The 12,082-nt window shown below is 45.4% G+C and overlaps 5 protein-coding genes across 5 annotated transcripts; 3 read left to right on the top strand and 2 right to left on the bottom strand.

Moving 5' to 3' along the window:
• The first annotated feature begins 352 nt into the window (after positions 1-352).
• V1516DRAFT_678391 (fungal-specific transcription factor domain-containing protein) lies at positions 353-4,375 on the top strand. Its single transcript, XM_066922745.1, has 3 exons — positions 353-951; positions 1,058-1,123; positions 1,186-4,375. Exons 1-3 carry the CDS (start codon positions 690-692, stop codon positions 4,290-4,292), a joined length of 3,435 nt encoding a protein of 1,144 aa, XP_066776150.1. The 5' UTR covers positions 353-689; the 3' UTR covers positions 4,293-4,375.
• On the bottom strand, positions 4,284-5,767 carry V1516DRAFT_678388 (histone chaperone Rttp106-like-domain-containing protein). Its single transcript, XM_066922744.1, has 2 exons — positions 5,618-5,767; positions 4,284-5,546 (listed from the first exon to the last, which is right to left on the bottom strand). The coding sequence occupies exons 1-2, from the start codon at positions 5,694-5,696 to the stop codon at positions 4,387-4,389; spliced, it is 1,239 nt and encodes a 412-aa protein (XP_066776149.1). The 5' UTR covers positions 5,697-5,767; the 3' UTR covers positions 4,284-4,386.
• A 781-nt stretch (positions 5,768-6,548) lies between these two features.
• Positions 6,549-7,460, top strand: V1516DRAFT_665426 (mannose-6-phosphate receptor binding domain-containing protein; the record flags this gene model as incomplete). Its single annotated transcript, XM_066920674.1, has 2 exons — positions 6,549-6,826; positions 6,881-7,460. 2 exons carry the CDS (start codon positions 6,549-6,551, stop codon positions 7,458-7,460), a joined length of 858 nt encoding a protein of 285 aa, XP_066776148.1.
• A 1,320-nt stretch (positions 7,461-8,780) lies between these two features.
• Positions 8,781-10,673, top strand: V1516DRAFT_640342 (translation elongation factor EF-1 alpha). Its single transcript, XM_066920094.1, has 3 exons — positions 8,781-8,861; positions 9,035-9,184; positions 9,336-10,673. Exons 1-3 carry the CDS (start codon positions 8,859-8,861, stop codon positions 10,560-10,562), a joined length of 1,380 nt encoding a protein of 459 aa, XP_066776147.1. The 5' UTR covers positions 8,781-8,858; the 3' UTR covers positions 10,563-10,673.
• On the bottom strand, positions 10,643-12,054 carry V1516DRAFT_678369 (MAGE family-domain-containing protein). The gene is made up of 2 exons (XM_066922743.1): positions 11,699-12,054; positions 10,643-11,644 (listed from the first exon to the last, which is right to left on the bottom strand). The coding sequence occupies exons 1-2, from the start codon at positions 11,952-11,954 to the stop codon at positions 10,686-10,688; spliced, it is 1,215 nt and encodes a 404-aa protein (XP_066776146.1). The 5' UTR covers positions 11,955-12,054; the 3' UTR covers positions 10,643-10,685.
• Positions 12,055-12,082: the final 28 nt, after the last annotated feature.

Below are 12,082 nucleotides of genomic sequence, written 5' to 3'. Positions count from 1 at the left end.
ATTCAAATGGAAATCAAATATTATTGAAGTGCTAAGTTCCATGAGATCTAAAGTTCCAATTTCATTTCTTCCATGGACACCATTACGTTCGTAGAAAAGCTGATGCCTGGTTCATTTCCCCGCAGACCAGACTTCTTTTTCTAGATTCTGGCTTGTTATCGGGATCTAAGTCCAAGTCCGAATATAAATCGAAACCATCAGCATAATTGACCAATGATTGGCTCAGAGTCGGGTTAGGGGATTAACTGGGTGCAGTAAGCGAACAGGAAAATAATTAATTAATTCGGATCAGAGAGTGGGCCCAAACAAGTAGCGGGTGCGGATTGTCGGGTTTGTACGGGTCAGAAATATGTCATAATGTGACTACAGCAAGGGCTTAATTCTGTAGCAGAACAATTTGATTTGCAAATGAAATATTCGGATTTCGAGTTAGAGTTGTATTTTGTTTGGAGCAGATTTGTAGACGAGAAATAATCGTGTCTGGATGACAGCCAAATTCTGATATCTGTCAGGACAGCTATTCTTCAGTGTGACGACGTCTTCTCTGTGGCAGCTATTCGATGTGAAGTTGTTCTGCGTTCGCTCTACGGCAACTGTTTCTGTCCGGTTCTTTTTCAACCGGCTCTTGCTAATTTTGCTATTCTCTTATCATAATTCGGGTCAAATATCGCGCTAATCTATTTAACGAAATGTCTCCTGCATCAGCTCGTGCGTTAGGGCCTACTGCACCACAGTTGCACTCAGACGAGGACGAGGATGAGGATTACGATCACGAGTTAGACCATGATTATGATCAATCAGAACATGAAGTAGAGGATCCCTCGTTTGTGGAGAATTCTGAACTTTCTACCAGAGGTTCCAAAGCGACGAATGGCACAAGCCCACAAACCAGATCTAATGCAGCGGCCCCTATCCAAAAGCGCAGAAGAGTCACTCGTGCTTGTGATGAGTGTGAGTTTGTGTCTGAAGTCTGTGAAAGCTAGTGTAGTTCGACCATATGCTATCATCAGATAGAAGGATTTCGTATTATTTTAAGGTCTTTTGCTGATAATGTTAGGTCGGCGAAAGAAAATAAAGTGTGATGGCAAGCAACCTTGTACTCACTGCACCGTCTACAGCTACGGTATATACAATGATTTATACATGTATTTTTTTAGACTGTGATTTGCTGATATATCTTTTCAGATTGTACATATGACCAACCCTCGAATCGGCGACGAAACCCCGCGCCGTTCTATATCTCTCAACTAGAGTCTCGTCTGCAGCAGTCTAATACCGTTCTTCAAGCTCTCCTTCCTGGGGTTGACATCTTTTCCAATGGTTTTGATGTGCCGCGGTTTCTTACACAAATTAAAACCACTTCGTCTTCTGCTCTTCGGGAAGTTGCTGCTGCTGGTCGTTTAGCAGCGAATGCTCAAGTCCCATCTCTCGATCCTGCAAGCGCGGCTACAGCGAGCTCTGCAACTCAGCTGGTCTCTGCCACTCCTAGCGCTCAAACCAAATCGAGCGAATCACCAGCATCAAACTCCGACTCGCCGAGCTCAAACATTCCCACAGGTACCGATGCTGATGCAAGCATGGAATCAATGGTCGTTTCTCTAGGCAGACTCGACGTGGACGAGACAGGCCATCTAGACTATGTTGGCCATTCGTCTGGCAGAGCTTTCTTGCAACATCTTCGTGCAAGATTTCTCAATAATCATCCCGATGCAATTCCTGCTCATATACCCAAACTTAATCAGTTTTATTATTCACCGCAGTCTGCAAGCCCAGAAACCCCTTTGCTTTCTGGAGACTCGCCATCAGAGTACCATTACTATCAGCAAGTTACTGAGTTCAAAATCATATTACCTCCTCAAGATGTCGCCGAACGTCTCATTTCCACTGTCTGGTCCCAGGCGTTCATTGTCATGTGGTTTTCTCACAGACCGACATTTGATCGACGATTAGAAGAATTGTACTCTGCAGATCCAGATGACTATACACCTCAGCAGGTGAATTTTTTGCCTCTTGTATATTGCTATCTTGCGGTCGGTGTTCTCTTTTCTTCTGAGTCAAGAACAGGCGAGTCATATGATTTAGCTGAAGGATATAAGTATTTTGTTGCTGCACGGAACATGATTGATATCACTGAAGCTCGTGATACTGATGCCATACAGGCTATTATTCTCATGGTTATTTTTCTGCAAAGTACAGCTCGCTTGTCAACCTGCTACTCATATGTTGGGGCAGCTTTACGTGCAGCGTTACGCTTAGGATTGCACAGAAAGCTGGCATATAATTTCAATCCCGTTGAAGCCGAGGTGCGAAAGCGAATATTTTGGGCAATCCGGAAAATGGATGTTCATATAGGAGCTATGCTTGGTCTCCCGAGATCGATAGATAACAATGATATTGATCAAGAGGATCCGTTAGAAATTGAAGACGAGTATATAACCGAGAACGGGATTTTACCTCACCCGATTGGAGTAATGACGCATCAAACTATAGGCAATGTACATATGAAGTTGATGAATATTTTGTCCAACATTGTTGAAGATGTCTATCCGATTAAGTCGCGGACCCCAGTTGTTACAGTGGGAACTTCTACTGCAAATAGTGTGAGCTATGCGAAAGTTGTTGAACTCGAAAACGATTTACAACAATGGCTCGACTCGCTACCGTTCGAGCTAAGACCAGGTATTGATCCCCCTGAAGAATGGCTACAGGCGAACCGATTACTGAATATGGCATTTTGCTATGTCAAAATCATCCTATATCGTCCGTTTATTCATTATATTGCACAGAAATCCAAAGATACAACGCCTGATCAACGGGCATACTCCTGCGCCGCGAACTGTATTTCTACTTCACGAATGGTCATTCATTTAGCTGACGATCTTGTGAAACGGGACATGCTACGAGGCGCACATTTGTTCTCGGTGTATACAATTTTCTTCTCCGTTGCGGTTTTGGTTTATTATGTCCACGAGGATCCGCATAATCCACACGTTAACCAGTTTTTCCGGGATGCAGAGCTGGGTCGAAGCGTAATTTATCGTATAAAGGCGAACAGCACTGGAGCTGCAAGGTCGTATGATTTACTGTCTGGGTTGTTCAAACTGCTCGAAAAGCAGATGAAAGAAATGAAGAATGAAAAGACAGGAGGTCCACATGATGATCCGAAGCGAAAGAGGTCAGAGTCGGTGACGGCGTCAGGATCCCTTCACAGAACGTCAAGCGTTCCTAGCATGCGTAGGCCGCCTAAAGCGTCTGCTGCGACTGCACTGCATTATTCGCTCAGTGTCACGGCACAACAACGTCGGGCTTTACAGCAACTTCAGCAATCTGCCACCTCGAGACCAAGATCAAAAGCACAAGGTCACCAGACGAAATCAGTGCCCCCACCAGGTTCCGTCCAAACTCTCGGAAGATCATCTACCTTACCTGCCACCCTTGCAAACATGATCGATCGTAACAATGCGGCGGACAGTGATCCTGACACGACAATTTCAACACTATTGGATTTGCAGATGCCGGGATCAGAACAATTGGCGTCGCCGCTATCTACCCGTATGAATCCGAGATATATAGGCACGGTGGACAATGGCATGCCGCAGCAAAATAATCCGTTAGATGATGTTCTGTCGTATTCAGACGTGCTGAATTCATCTGGGACGAATAGTACAATTGGTATGCCTAGCTCAGGGCGAGGTCAATCTACACTTGGATTAGATTTTCTAAATGAGTTCAACAGTATGACCTCCTCGAACATCGATACTGGATTGTATTTCCCATCGATCATTACGAATAGCAACTCTAATATCAGCAGTGGTGTTAGACCCGCAGAGCCTGTGAATACTACTGAAGATGCAACTAGCTGGGCAGGAGTCAGACCAAGCGGGTTTGATCGCAGTCGACTACTATCGCCTGAGGCGGAAGATACAATGTCGCCACAGATAATGGCGTATTCGACGGGGCCGATGGACATGCTCGAGGCACAGCTATTTGGCAAGTACGTACCAAAATACGAGTCATCGGCGGTGAACACTACTGTTCCGCAAGCCAGTACTGGAGTTGACTCGGATGAGATGAGCCAAGCGGAAGCGGAAACGATCAAACAAGAACAGCAATTGTACAGTGCGGATTCCATGTTCGACCAGTTCATGGGCGCCGGAGAGCTGAGCATGCCACCTGAGAGTAAAGAGGCTATGTGGAGCGAGCCAACGGTGCTTTCTGCGGAGGAGGTTGGAAACAACGACTGGGAGGAATTTCTTGTGCAGAATCGAGATCTAAAAAACGGATCAGTGTAATTATTTTTGTAGTATATTCAGGGAGTGCTAATTGACGAAGAATGACTGTAAGGAATTCGATAATATACATATTGTAAATTTAATTTAGGCGCGTTCAGATTGCCGTTTCGTCTTCTTCATCTTCAGACGAACTCGGTGAACCTCCATCATCGACTGAATCGGACTGGAAATCTTCATCATCTTCATCGTCTTCATCTGCGTCACCTTCAGGGTTATTAAGATTTTCGGCAACTGCACTTTGAGGAACTGTGAATTCGTCGCCTGCATGGCGTTCCGCCCACTCTTGATGAGCTTTCGCTAGCTCTGATGAGTCTACAGTGTGTCCATTATGGTCCTGCCCAGAATCTGAAGTCTTTGGTTTAAGTTTCAGTTCCGTTTTCGCGCGGCGGGACTCAGTCATGCTTCGATCGGAAAGTTGGTTAAGCCGAACATACTCGTCAATTTTACTAAAATGTGATTGATCGATGATACTGAATTCCACTTCTTCTTCTTGAGCAGTGCCGGTATCTGCGATAGTAGCAGTAGTAGCTGCGGTGGTAGTGGTGACTGAGAGACTGAAAGTCATTCTTGTAATGGAAGAATAGGTGACAGCGACGATGCTAGCCAACTGGGCGTACCAGATCGGTTTTTTAAAGCCAAAAAAAACCCCATTTGGGGTCAAATACAAATACCCATCCTTCGTTCCACGATGAGCTTCGACAACAACCGTTTGGGACTCGGTCAAAGGCGATATAATAGGAGTTAGAGAGGGTATCGATTTAAGAAACGAGGTAAGAAATGAAGGTGGGGAAAACATCTTTGAATCTGGAACCGAAGCTCCTTGGATTTCAGCAGAAGATTCTGGTAGAACGGCCACTATGGTATCAGGATAGGAGGCCGACGAGGTCGCTGCGGTCGACGAAGATAGTAAATACACAAGCGTATAGGACACGGTAGCCTTGCCTGGGGTCTCGATCAATAGAAATCCAGGAGAATCACGATTGTGGCCAATCAAAACGGGCTCGCTTGTTGCAAGTTCGGAAACCGGAGTTCCGGCAGAAAACACTGCTAGAGCATTTTTGTAAAATGCCAGCGCAAACTTCTTTCGTTGTGGTGATGAGAACGAGAGCGAGGGGAAGTACACTGACGGTACAGACAACTTGATAGAAGCATCATGCCGTAAATTTGAAGTCAACTTTCGTTTTTTAGCTGTGCTGCTGGATGTACAATGATTGATAACTCGTTCAAATAGTGGTTGCGAATCAGGATGTTTGGCTTCGTTTGTATCAGTACGCTGATCTAGAATCAAGACGGATTAGACCTCGAAAAAGAGAATGAATACGCACATGTATAGGTTGCAACCTCAGCGAGCAGATCTTGATCAGCCGAGAGGGCTTCAAGAAATGACGCGTTTTCCAACGGCATTTCGTAGCCAGTTGTGTCTTGTTCTGTGTTGTTGTATATTCTTCTTCAGTGAAATCTGAGAATATTCGAACTTGATGAGTGACTGTACGCTAGAGGCGCTCCTCGCGCAGGTCGCTGTGGACATAGCTTGGATGCGGCGTCCGAGCGAGCCAGCGAGCCGAAGCGCCGGCTTCATGCTGGTTTGATTGTTTCGACAAGACATTGATTACATAATTATTGGAACTATGAGAAAGGAAATATTTAGTCTAGCTGTAAACGTGTTTTGCATTGTAATTATGTACTCACACCTGCAGTAGCCAACATTGGTGCCTGCGTATTCTATCCTGTCCACATCAAGGCTCGATTAGGAAATTCCTCGCCATAGTAAGTGCGGCGGTTCAGGGGCGACAAGGAGTAAAGTGCTGCAACAAACTGTCGAGTGCGACGACGACGACGATTCTTCGATATATCTACATTTCCGCAAAATAACTGGCTGTTTGGTATCAGCTCAGAGAGGTATTTGGCATAGTTAGGATTTCAGCTAGCTACGCCTAACTTCACGAGGCGCTTGTGAAGTTCTTCAAGTCGAAATAGACCAGTTGGTGGAGAACTGGGATCTTTTCTGCCCTTGGGTCGTGCCTAATCGCCAGCCGGTACGAAAGTGCCTCAGTTCTGCGTTTCGGAGTTATTTCTGAAAAAACTGTTTTCATTTGCTTCTTAAACAATATCTACCATTTTGACGTTGTACAGCTTGATTTTGTTTTTTTCAGTCTTGTTCCCATTTGAGGAATTCCCGGTCGATTCAGTTCAGCTCTAGCCATTTTTTCCTGGACCTGTTCTGCCTTTACTTCTCCGCTCCTTGTCTTTTTGACCATGCACTATCTACCCTATTCACATAGTCTACGGACAAGACGATGTCCTCGTTCGGTTTCATCTTCTCTATTTGTTTTTCACATTTGCTTGCTGCTTTTTCTGTCAATAAGTGGTAGAACCGTCGAAGCTGCCGCTACCTCGCTGCAACAAAACTCCGCCAATGACCAATCTTCGAGCAAGAATGCCGACAACGACCAATTTCCCGCTTGCACTGCCGTGTCAGCCCGTGGCAACTTTTTTGACTTGCGTGCTTTAACCAGAGTAAAGGATGTCGACGAGTAAGTAACAGTCTACTAAGTATACACGATTGTGATCTAATTCATTCTGTCTAGATCGGACTTCTACGTCAAGGGCTACGATTACGGCCATAACTTCACAATGAATATTTGCGCACCCGTGATTTCGACACCCGACCAAGTCGAAGGTATCTCAGATCCAAGTCAGGTGTCGGCCTACTACACGACCGAGAAGGGTGAACGGTTTTCGATTGGGTCGATTTCTCAGACTCCGGTCTTTCGCGGACGGCGACTGGTTCTCGAGTACAGTGGAGGATCGCCGTGCCCAAATGCACCCAGTTTATCAAAATCTACAATCGTGACCATGCGATGCGACCGCGAATTGTTGGCCGGAATTTCGCTCTCTTTTGTGGGACAGCTTCATGAATGCGCCTACTTTTTTGAGGCACGTACTCCGCATGCTTGCGCGAAGGCTGGCTCGGATGGTAAGGGAGCTGATACGCTGGGTCCGTTTGGCATTTTCGCAGCAATTGTTGGTGTCATGATCATGGTATATCTTCTGGTAGTATCGCGAAGGCGAGTGCCGTATGTACATGCCATTTTGAACAGTTTTCTAGGTCTGGCGCAACGTTTAGTGGGATGGAAGAGCACGCCGCCTGGGATGCCCAAAGCTTAACTGAGGAGTAGCTGTACTACATGGACAGTGAACAGTAAGATGCAAAGCAGTGCAATGCTTTACGACATGATATAATATTAGGTACTCAATGACAGTCTTTCGAACAATTCCATTCAGCGAGTTATTCATAGAAACTTAGCCGACCGCGTTAGTTCAGTATAGTTTTGACGCTGACGAACAGACTACAGGAGCTGCGGCGCATTGGGACTGACAGTGGGCTGTATTGAGTAACGTGAGATAGATAGAATGCAAATCGTAAATATCACAATATGAATGATATTCCAAATTGGAAGCTTAGACTATAGATAAAGCGCAGAGAAGATAAAAGTAATACGGAATTTGAAATTGGTTCCGGTATACAGTGCCTTCTTTGCGGCTAAGTCTTACAACCTGAATTCAGCAGAGATCTGCAGTTAAGCTAGGATTGATAACTACAGCTGATTGGGACTCCGTAATACCGACAGGGTGTGATCTGTTTACTATGAGTGGCCATGACAACAGATCTGTGGAAAAGGCAGGTATTAGTATGTCTAAGATTTGACATGGTCTGAGATGTCGCTCAATTGCATTTTATGTTCTTGTTCTTTTCAATATTCTATTGGTTTTAATATCAACTTAAAGATCCAGCTACAATCTTGACCTCTTAGATTTATTTCTAACTGTTCCAGGAACGATGGTTATTCAGCAGTCGATCCAATTCGTGTCGTGTCGTTTCCTGTCGTGTCTTAGAAATAGCTTCTGTGGCAGTTACTGGGCCCAAGCGCTAGGGCTGCATAGTTATTCTTGTTAAACCCTATACCAGCAGTCACAACGCTGCAGGAGGCTGGTGTATTGACGGGTTCCTGTGGCTGGTGCATTGAGCCTGGTTTTGGCGGAGATCCTGTCGACTCGAACGGCTTGCGACACAAAATCTTTGTCCCAGCGATGACGGAGAATGGGAATTAGAGGCCAGTTCGAGTCCGACAGCTTGATATGACTTCACAAAACAAGATAGCGCTTTAGAATATGTAATTGGAAATGAAGTGAAAATCCTTACAAATACCTGTAAATTTACGCTATTTCAGATCTATTTCATACCAGTAACAACCTCCTCGCTTTATAAATCTCTTAGATCCGCTAGTTCTTCAAATGAGTCCGCCGTCCGCATCGTCCCACGTGCGGCCGACTCGGTCGACACGCAAATTTTTTTCTATCTCTCGCCCTCCTCGCAAGACTGGTCGGCGCAGTGCCACCCAGCTCTGTCCTATAAAGCGACTCCCGCCGCTCTTCGCTCTTTCAGATTCTTTTCTCTTCTTTTCCTTTTCTTTGTCTACTCACACCCGAAATCGCTGCATTTCCATCTGAGTAATTTTTGATTAATTTTAAATTTAAATCTCTTGACAGTTATCTTCATTCACAATGGTTTGTTTTATTCAGTGCTTCTAGCGCGAGAGGTCTGGACGTAGGTAGTACGAAGAAATCTCGATCGGAGTTCGTGACATGCTATGATCTTCATCTGGATTTTTTCTTTTCTAGTACTTCTTCATTCTTTCGTATGCTACTGTTTGATATTTGCATGCTAACTTCAACTAAAGGGAAAAGAAAAGACTCATGTTAACGTCGTCGTTATCGGCCACGTCGATTCCGGCAAGTCCACCACCACTGGACATTTGATCTACAAGTGCGGTGGTATCGACAAGCGTACTATCGAGAAGTTCGAGAAGGAGGCTGCTGAACTCGGAAAGGTATGTTTTTATAGATCCTGATTTTACTCGAAGGCGTGAAAAAAATTTGTGGTAGTACAGCATTTTCAGTCTGACCACCTCCGCTTTTTCAAATCTTTGTTATCGATCAGAAAAATTTTATAGGTTAGGGTTATTAACTGACATTGTGTAGGGTTCTTTCAAGTACGCCTGGGTTTTGGACAAGCTCAAAGCCGAGCGTGAGCGTGGTATCACCATTGATATTGCTCTCTGGAAGTTCGAGACTCCTCGTTACTATGTTACCGTCATTGACGCTCCCGGCCATCGTGATTTCATCAAGAACATGATTACCGGTACTTCTCAGGCTGATTGCGCTATTCTCATTATCGCTGCCGGTACTGGTGAGTTCGAGGCTGGTATCTCCAAGGATGGCCAGACCCGTGAGCACGCTCTTCTTGCTTTCACCCTCGGTGTCCGTCAGCTTATTGTTGCCATCAACAAGATGGACTCCACCAACTGGTCCCAGGATCGTTTCAACGAAATTGTCAAGGAGACTTCCAACTTCATCAAGAAGGTTGGTTACAACCCTAAGACTGTTCCTTTCGTCCCTATCTCTGGCTGGAACGGTGACAATATGATTGAGCCTTCTGCCAACTGCCCCTGGTACAAGGGATGGGAGAAGGAAACCAAGGCTGGTGTCTCCAAGGGAAAGACCCTTCTTGAGGCTATCGATGCTATTGAGCCTCCTACCCGTCCTGTTGACAAGCCCCTTCGTCTTCCCCTCCAGGATGTCTACAAGATCGGTGGTATTGGAACTGTTCCTGTCGGCCGTGTCGAGACTGGTGCTATCAAGGCCGGTATGGTTGTTACCTTCGCCCCCGCTGGTGTCACCACTGAAGTCAAGTCCGTCGAGATGCACCACGAGCAGCTCGCTGAGGGTCTTCCCGGTGACAATGTCGGATTCAACGTCAAGAACGTTTCCGTTAAGGAGATCCGCCGTGGAAATGTCTGCGGTGACTCCAAGAACGATCCTCCCCAGGCTGCTGCTTCTTTCAACGCCCAGGTTATCGTTCTTAACCACCCTGGTCAGATCGGTGCTGGATATGCTCCAGTTCTTGACTGCCACACTGCCCACATTGCTTGCAAGTTCGACACTCTTATTGAGAAGATTGATCGTCGTTCTGGTAAGAAGATGGAGGACTCTCCCAAGTTCATCAAGTCGGGAGATGCTGCCATCGTCAAACTTGTTCCTTCCAAGCCCATGTGTGTCGAGGCTTACTCTCAGTACCCTCCCCTCGGCCGTTTCGCTGTCCGTGACATGAGACAGACTGTTGCTGTCGGTGTCATCAAGTCGGTTGACAAGACTGCTGCTGGTGCCGGTAAGGTTACCAAGGCTGCTCTTAAGGCCGCCAAGAAATAAAAAGTCTGCGCTGTTTTTTTTCTTTGGCTGTGGTATGATTTCGTTATGTCGTAAAAGCTCGGGTTTAGTATAACGAAAGGTGTTTTCTAATATATAAATTATTACTAAAAAAATGTGTAAAAATTACCCTTCAGGGTCAGTAGAATTGCCTTCTTCAGTTCCATCTTCATTCTCATCTTCCTCATCTTCCTCTTCATCGTTCAATTCATCATCGTCTTCATCTTCTTCCTCATCGTCGTCGTCCTCATCGTCATCGCTGGAGATTTCGTCATCATCTAACCGCCGTCGAACATTTCGAGAAGACTGATCGTTATCGTGTCGATTTTTCTTTCGATTCGCTCGGAGTCTCTGCGTGCTTGCCACGTTTTGTAGTGAAGGCAACGCAGAATTTGCGGCGGACGATTCATCCAAAACAGTTGAATCCGATTTAGTAGCTGATTCCAAATCATATCTGGCTTGAGCGAGAGATTTTCTCACGGATTCTGTCAGCACAGCAGTATTTTCTTTGTTCCCTTCTACTTGTTGGTAGATCGAAACCATGAATTCTATTATTGAAGCTTCGGGGTATTCGACTTTTGCTCGCGGTCCGATACAATACTGCCAGGATTCGTCCGCATTTGCGCTGCTAGGGTGAACAGTGGAATCCGGAGCTCGCTCGATATAAAGAGCCTTGCTTAATTGAGACAGTAGATCTGATAGAGTTGCAACTTCGCTAGGTGTATCAGAAATAATATTCAAGCCCTCAAGATGCTTCTTGAGAAATAGATGACTGATCACACCACCGCTAAATAGTATTATTGAACACACGGTTAGGATCTGACTCTCCAAAATTTTATCTGCCTGTTCACGAGGAAGTAGGCATTTGAGGTTATGATACTGCTCGCCTAACTTCGAAACAAGAATGAAATTTCCCGAATGGTGTGTCACCGAAGATTTCCTCTGTACAAAGAAGTCCTTCGATCGGTTCTTGGATACTGTTCTGTTAGGAAGTTCAACAAGTTCTAGACCTGCAACTCTGTCGAGCAATTCTTGCGCGCAATTGAGAACTTTTTGAAAAGTTCCTGGCCGCCGATTTTCGAGAACTGGATTTCGAATGAGTTAGTGAATATAGAGCCAATGAACAATGACTTATTTACCCTTCTCATTGATCTGACTCCTTCGAATTGGAACCCGAGAATGGCCAGAAGCTAACGCTAATCTGGTCAATTTCCGGGCCATTCGCATGATATCGTCTGGTACATCGGCGTCTAATTCATTTGTAGAGTTATCTGAGTCTTGTCGTTCCTCATGTTCCTGTTCCTGTTCCTCCTGTACTAGATGTTCACGTTCTTGCTCAATTGCTTGGTCTTCAATAATTACTTCTTGTTGTCTTCGCCTACTCCGTGTAGCCATTTTTGATTGAAATGATCTCAGCCCTCAGTACCGAATATCGTAACTTCCGATTTGAAATTATCAAATTGACATACGCGTGGACGCGTTCTTTGAATCGTACACTGGGAATTGGGTTGGGGGAATCAAAA

Source organism: Lipomyces oligophaga (genome assembly GCF_038497815.1).
Source record: "Lipomyces oligophaga strain CBS 7107 unplaced genomic scaffold V1516scaffold_6, whole genome shotgun sequence".
NCBI classification, from domain to species: domain Eukaryota; kingdom Fungi; phylum Ascomycota; class Lipomycetes; order Lipomycetales; family Lipomycetaceae; genus Lipomyces; species [Lipomyces] oligophaga.
The sequence above is the reverse complement of the archived record's forward strand: the minus strand, read 5'-3'. Positions and strand labels throughout refer to the sequence as shown.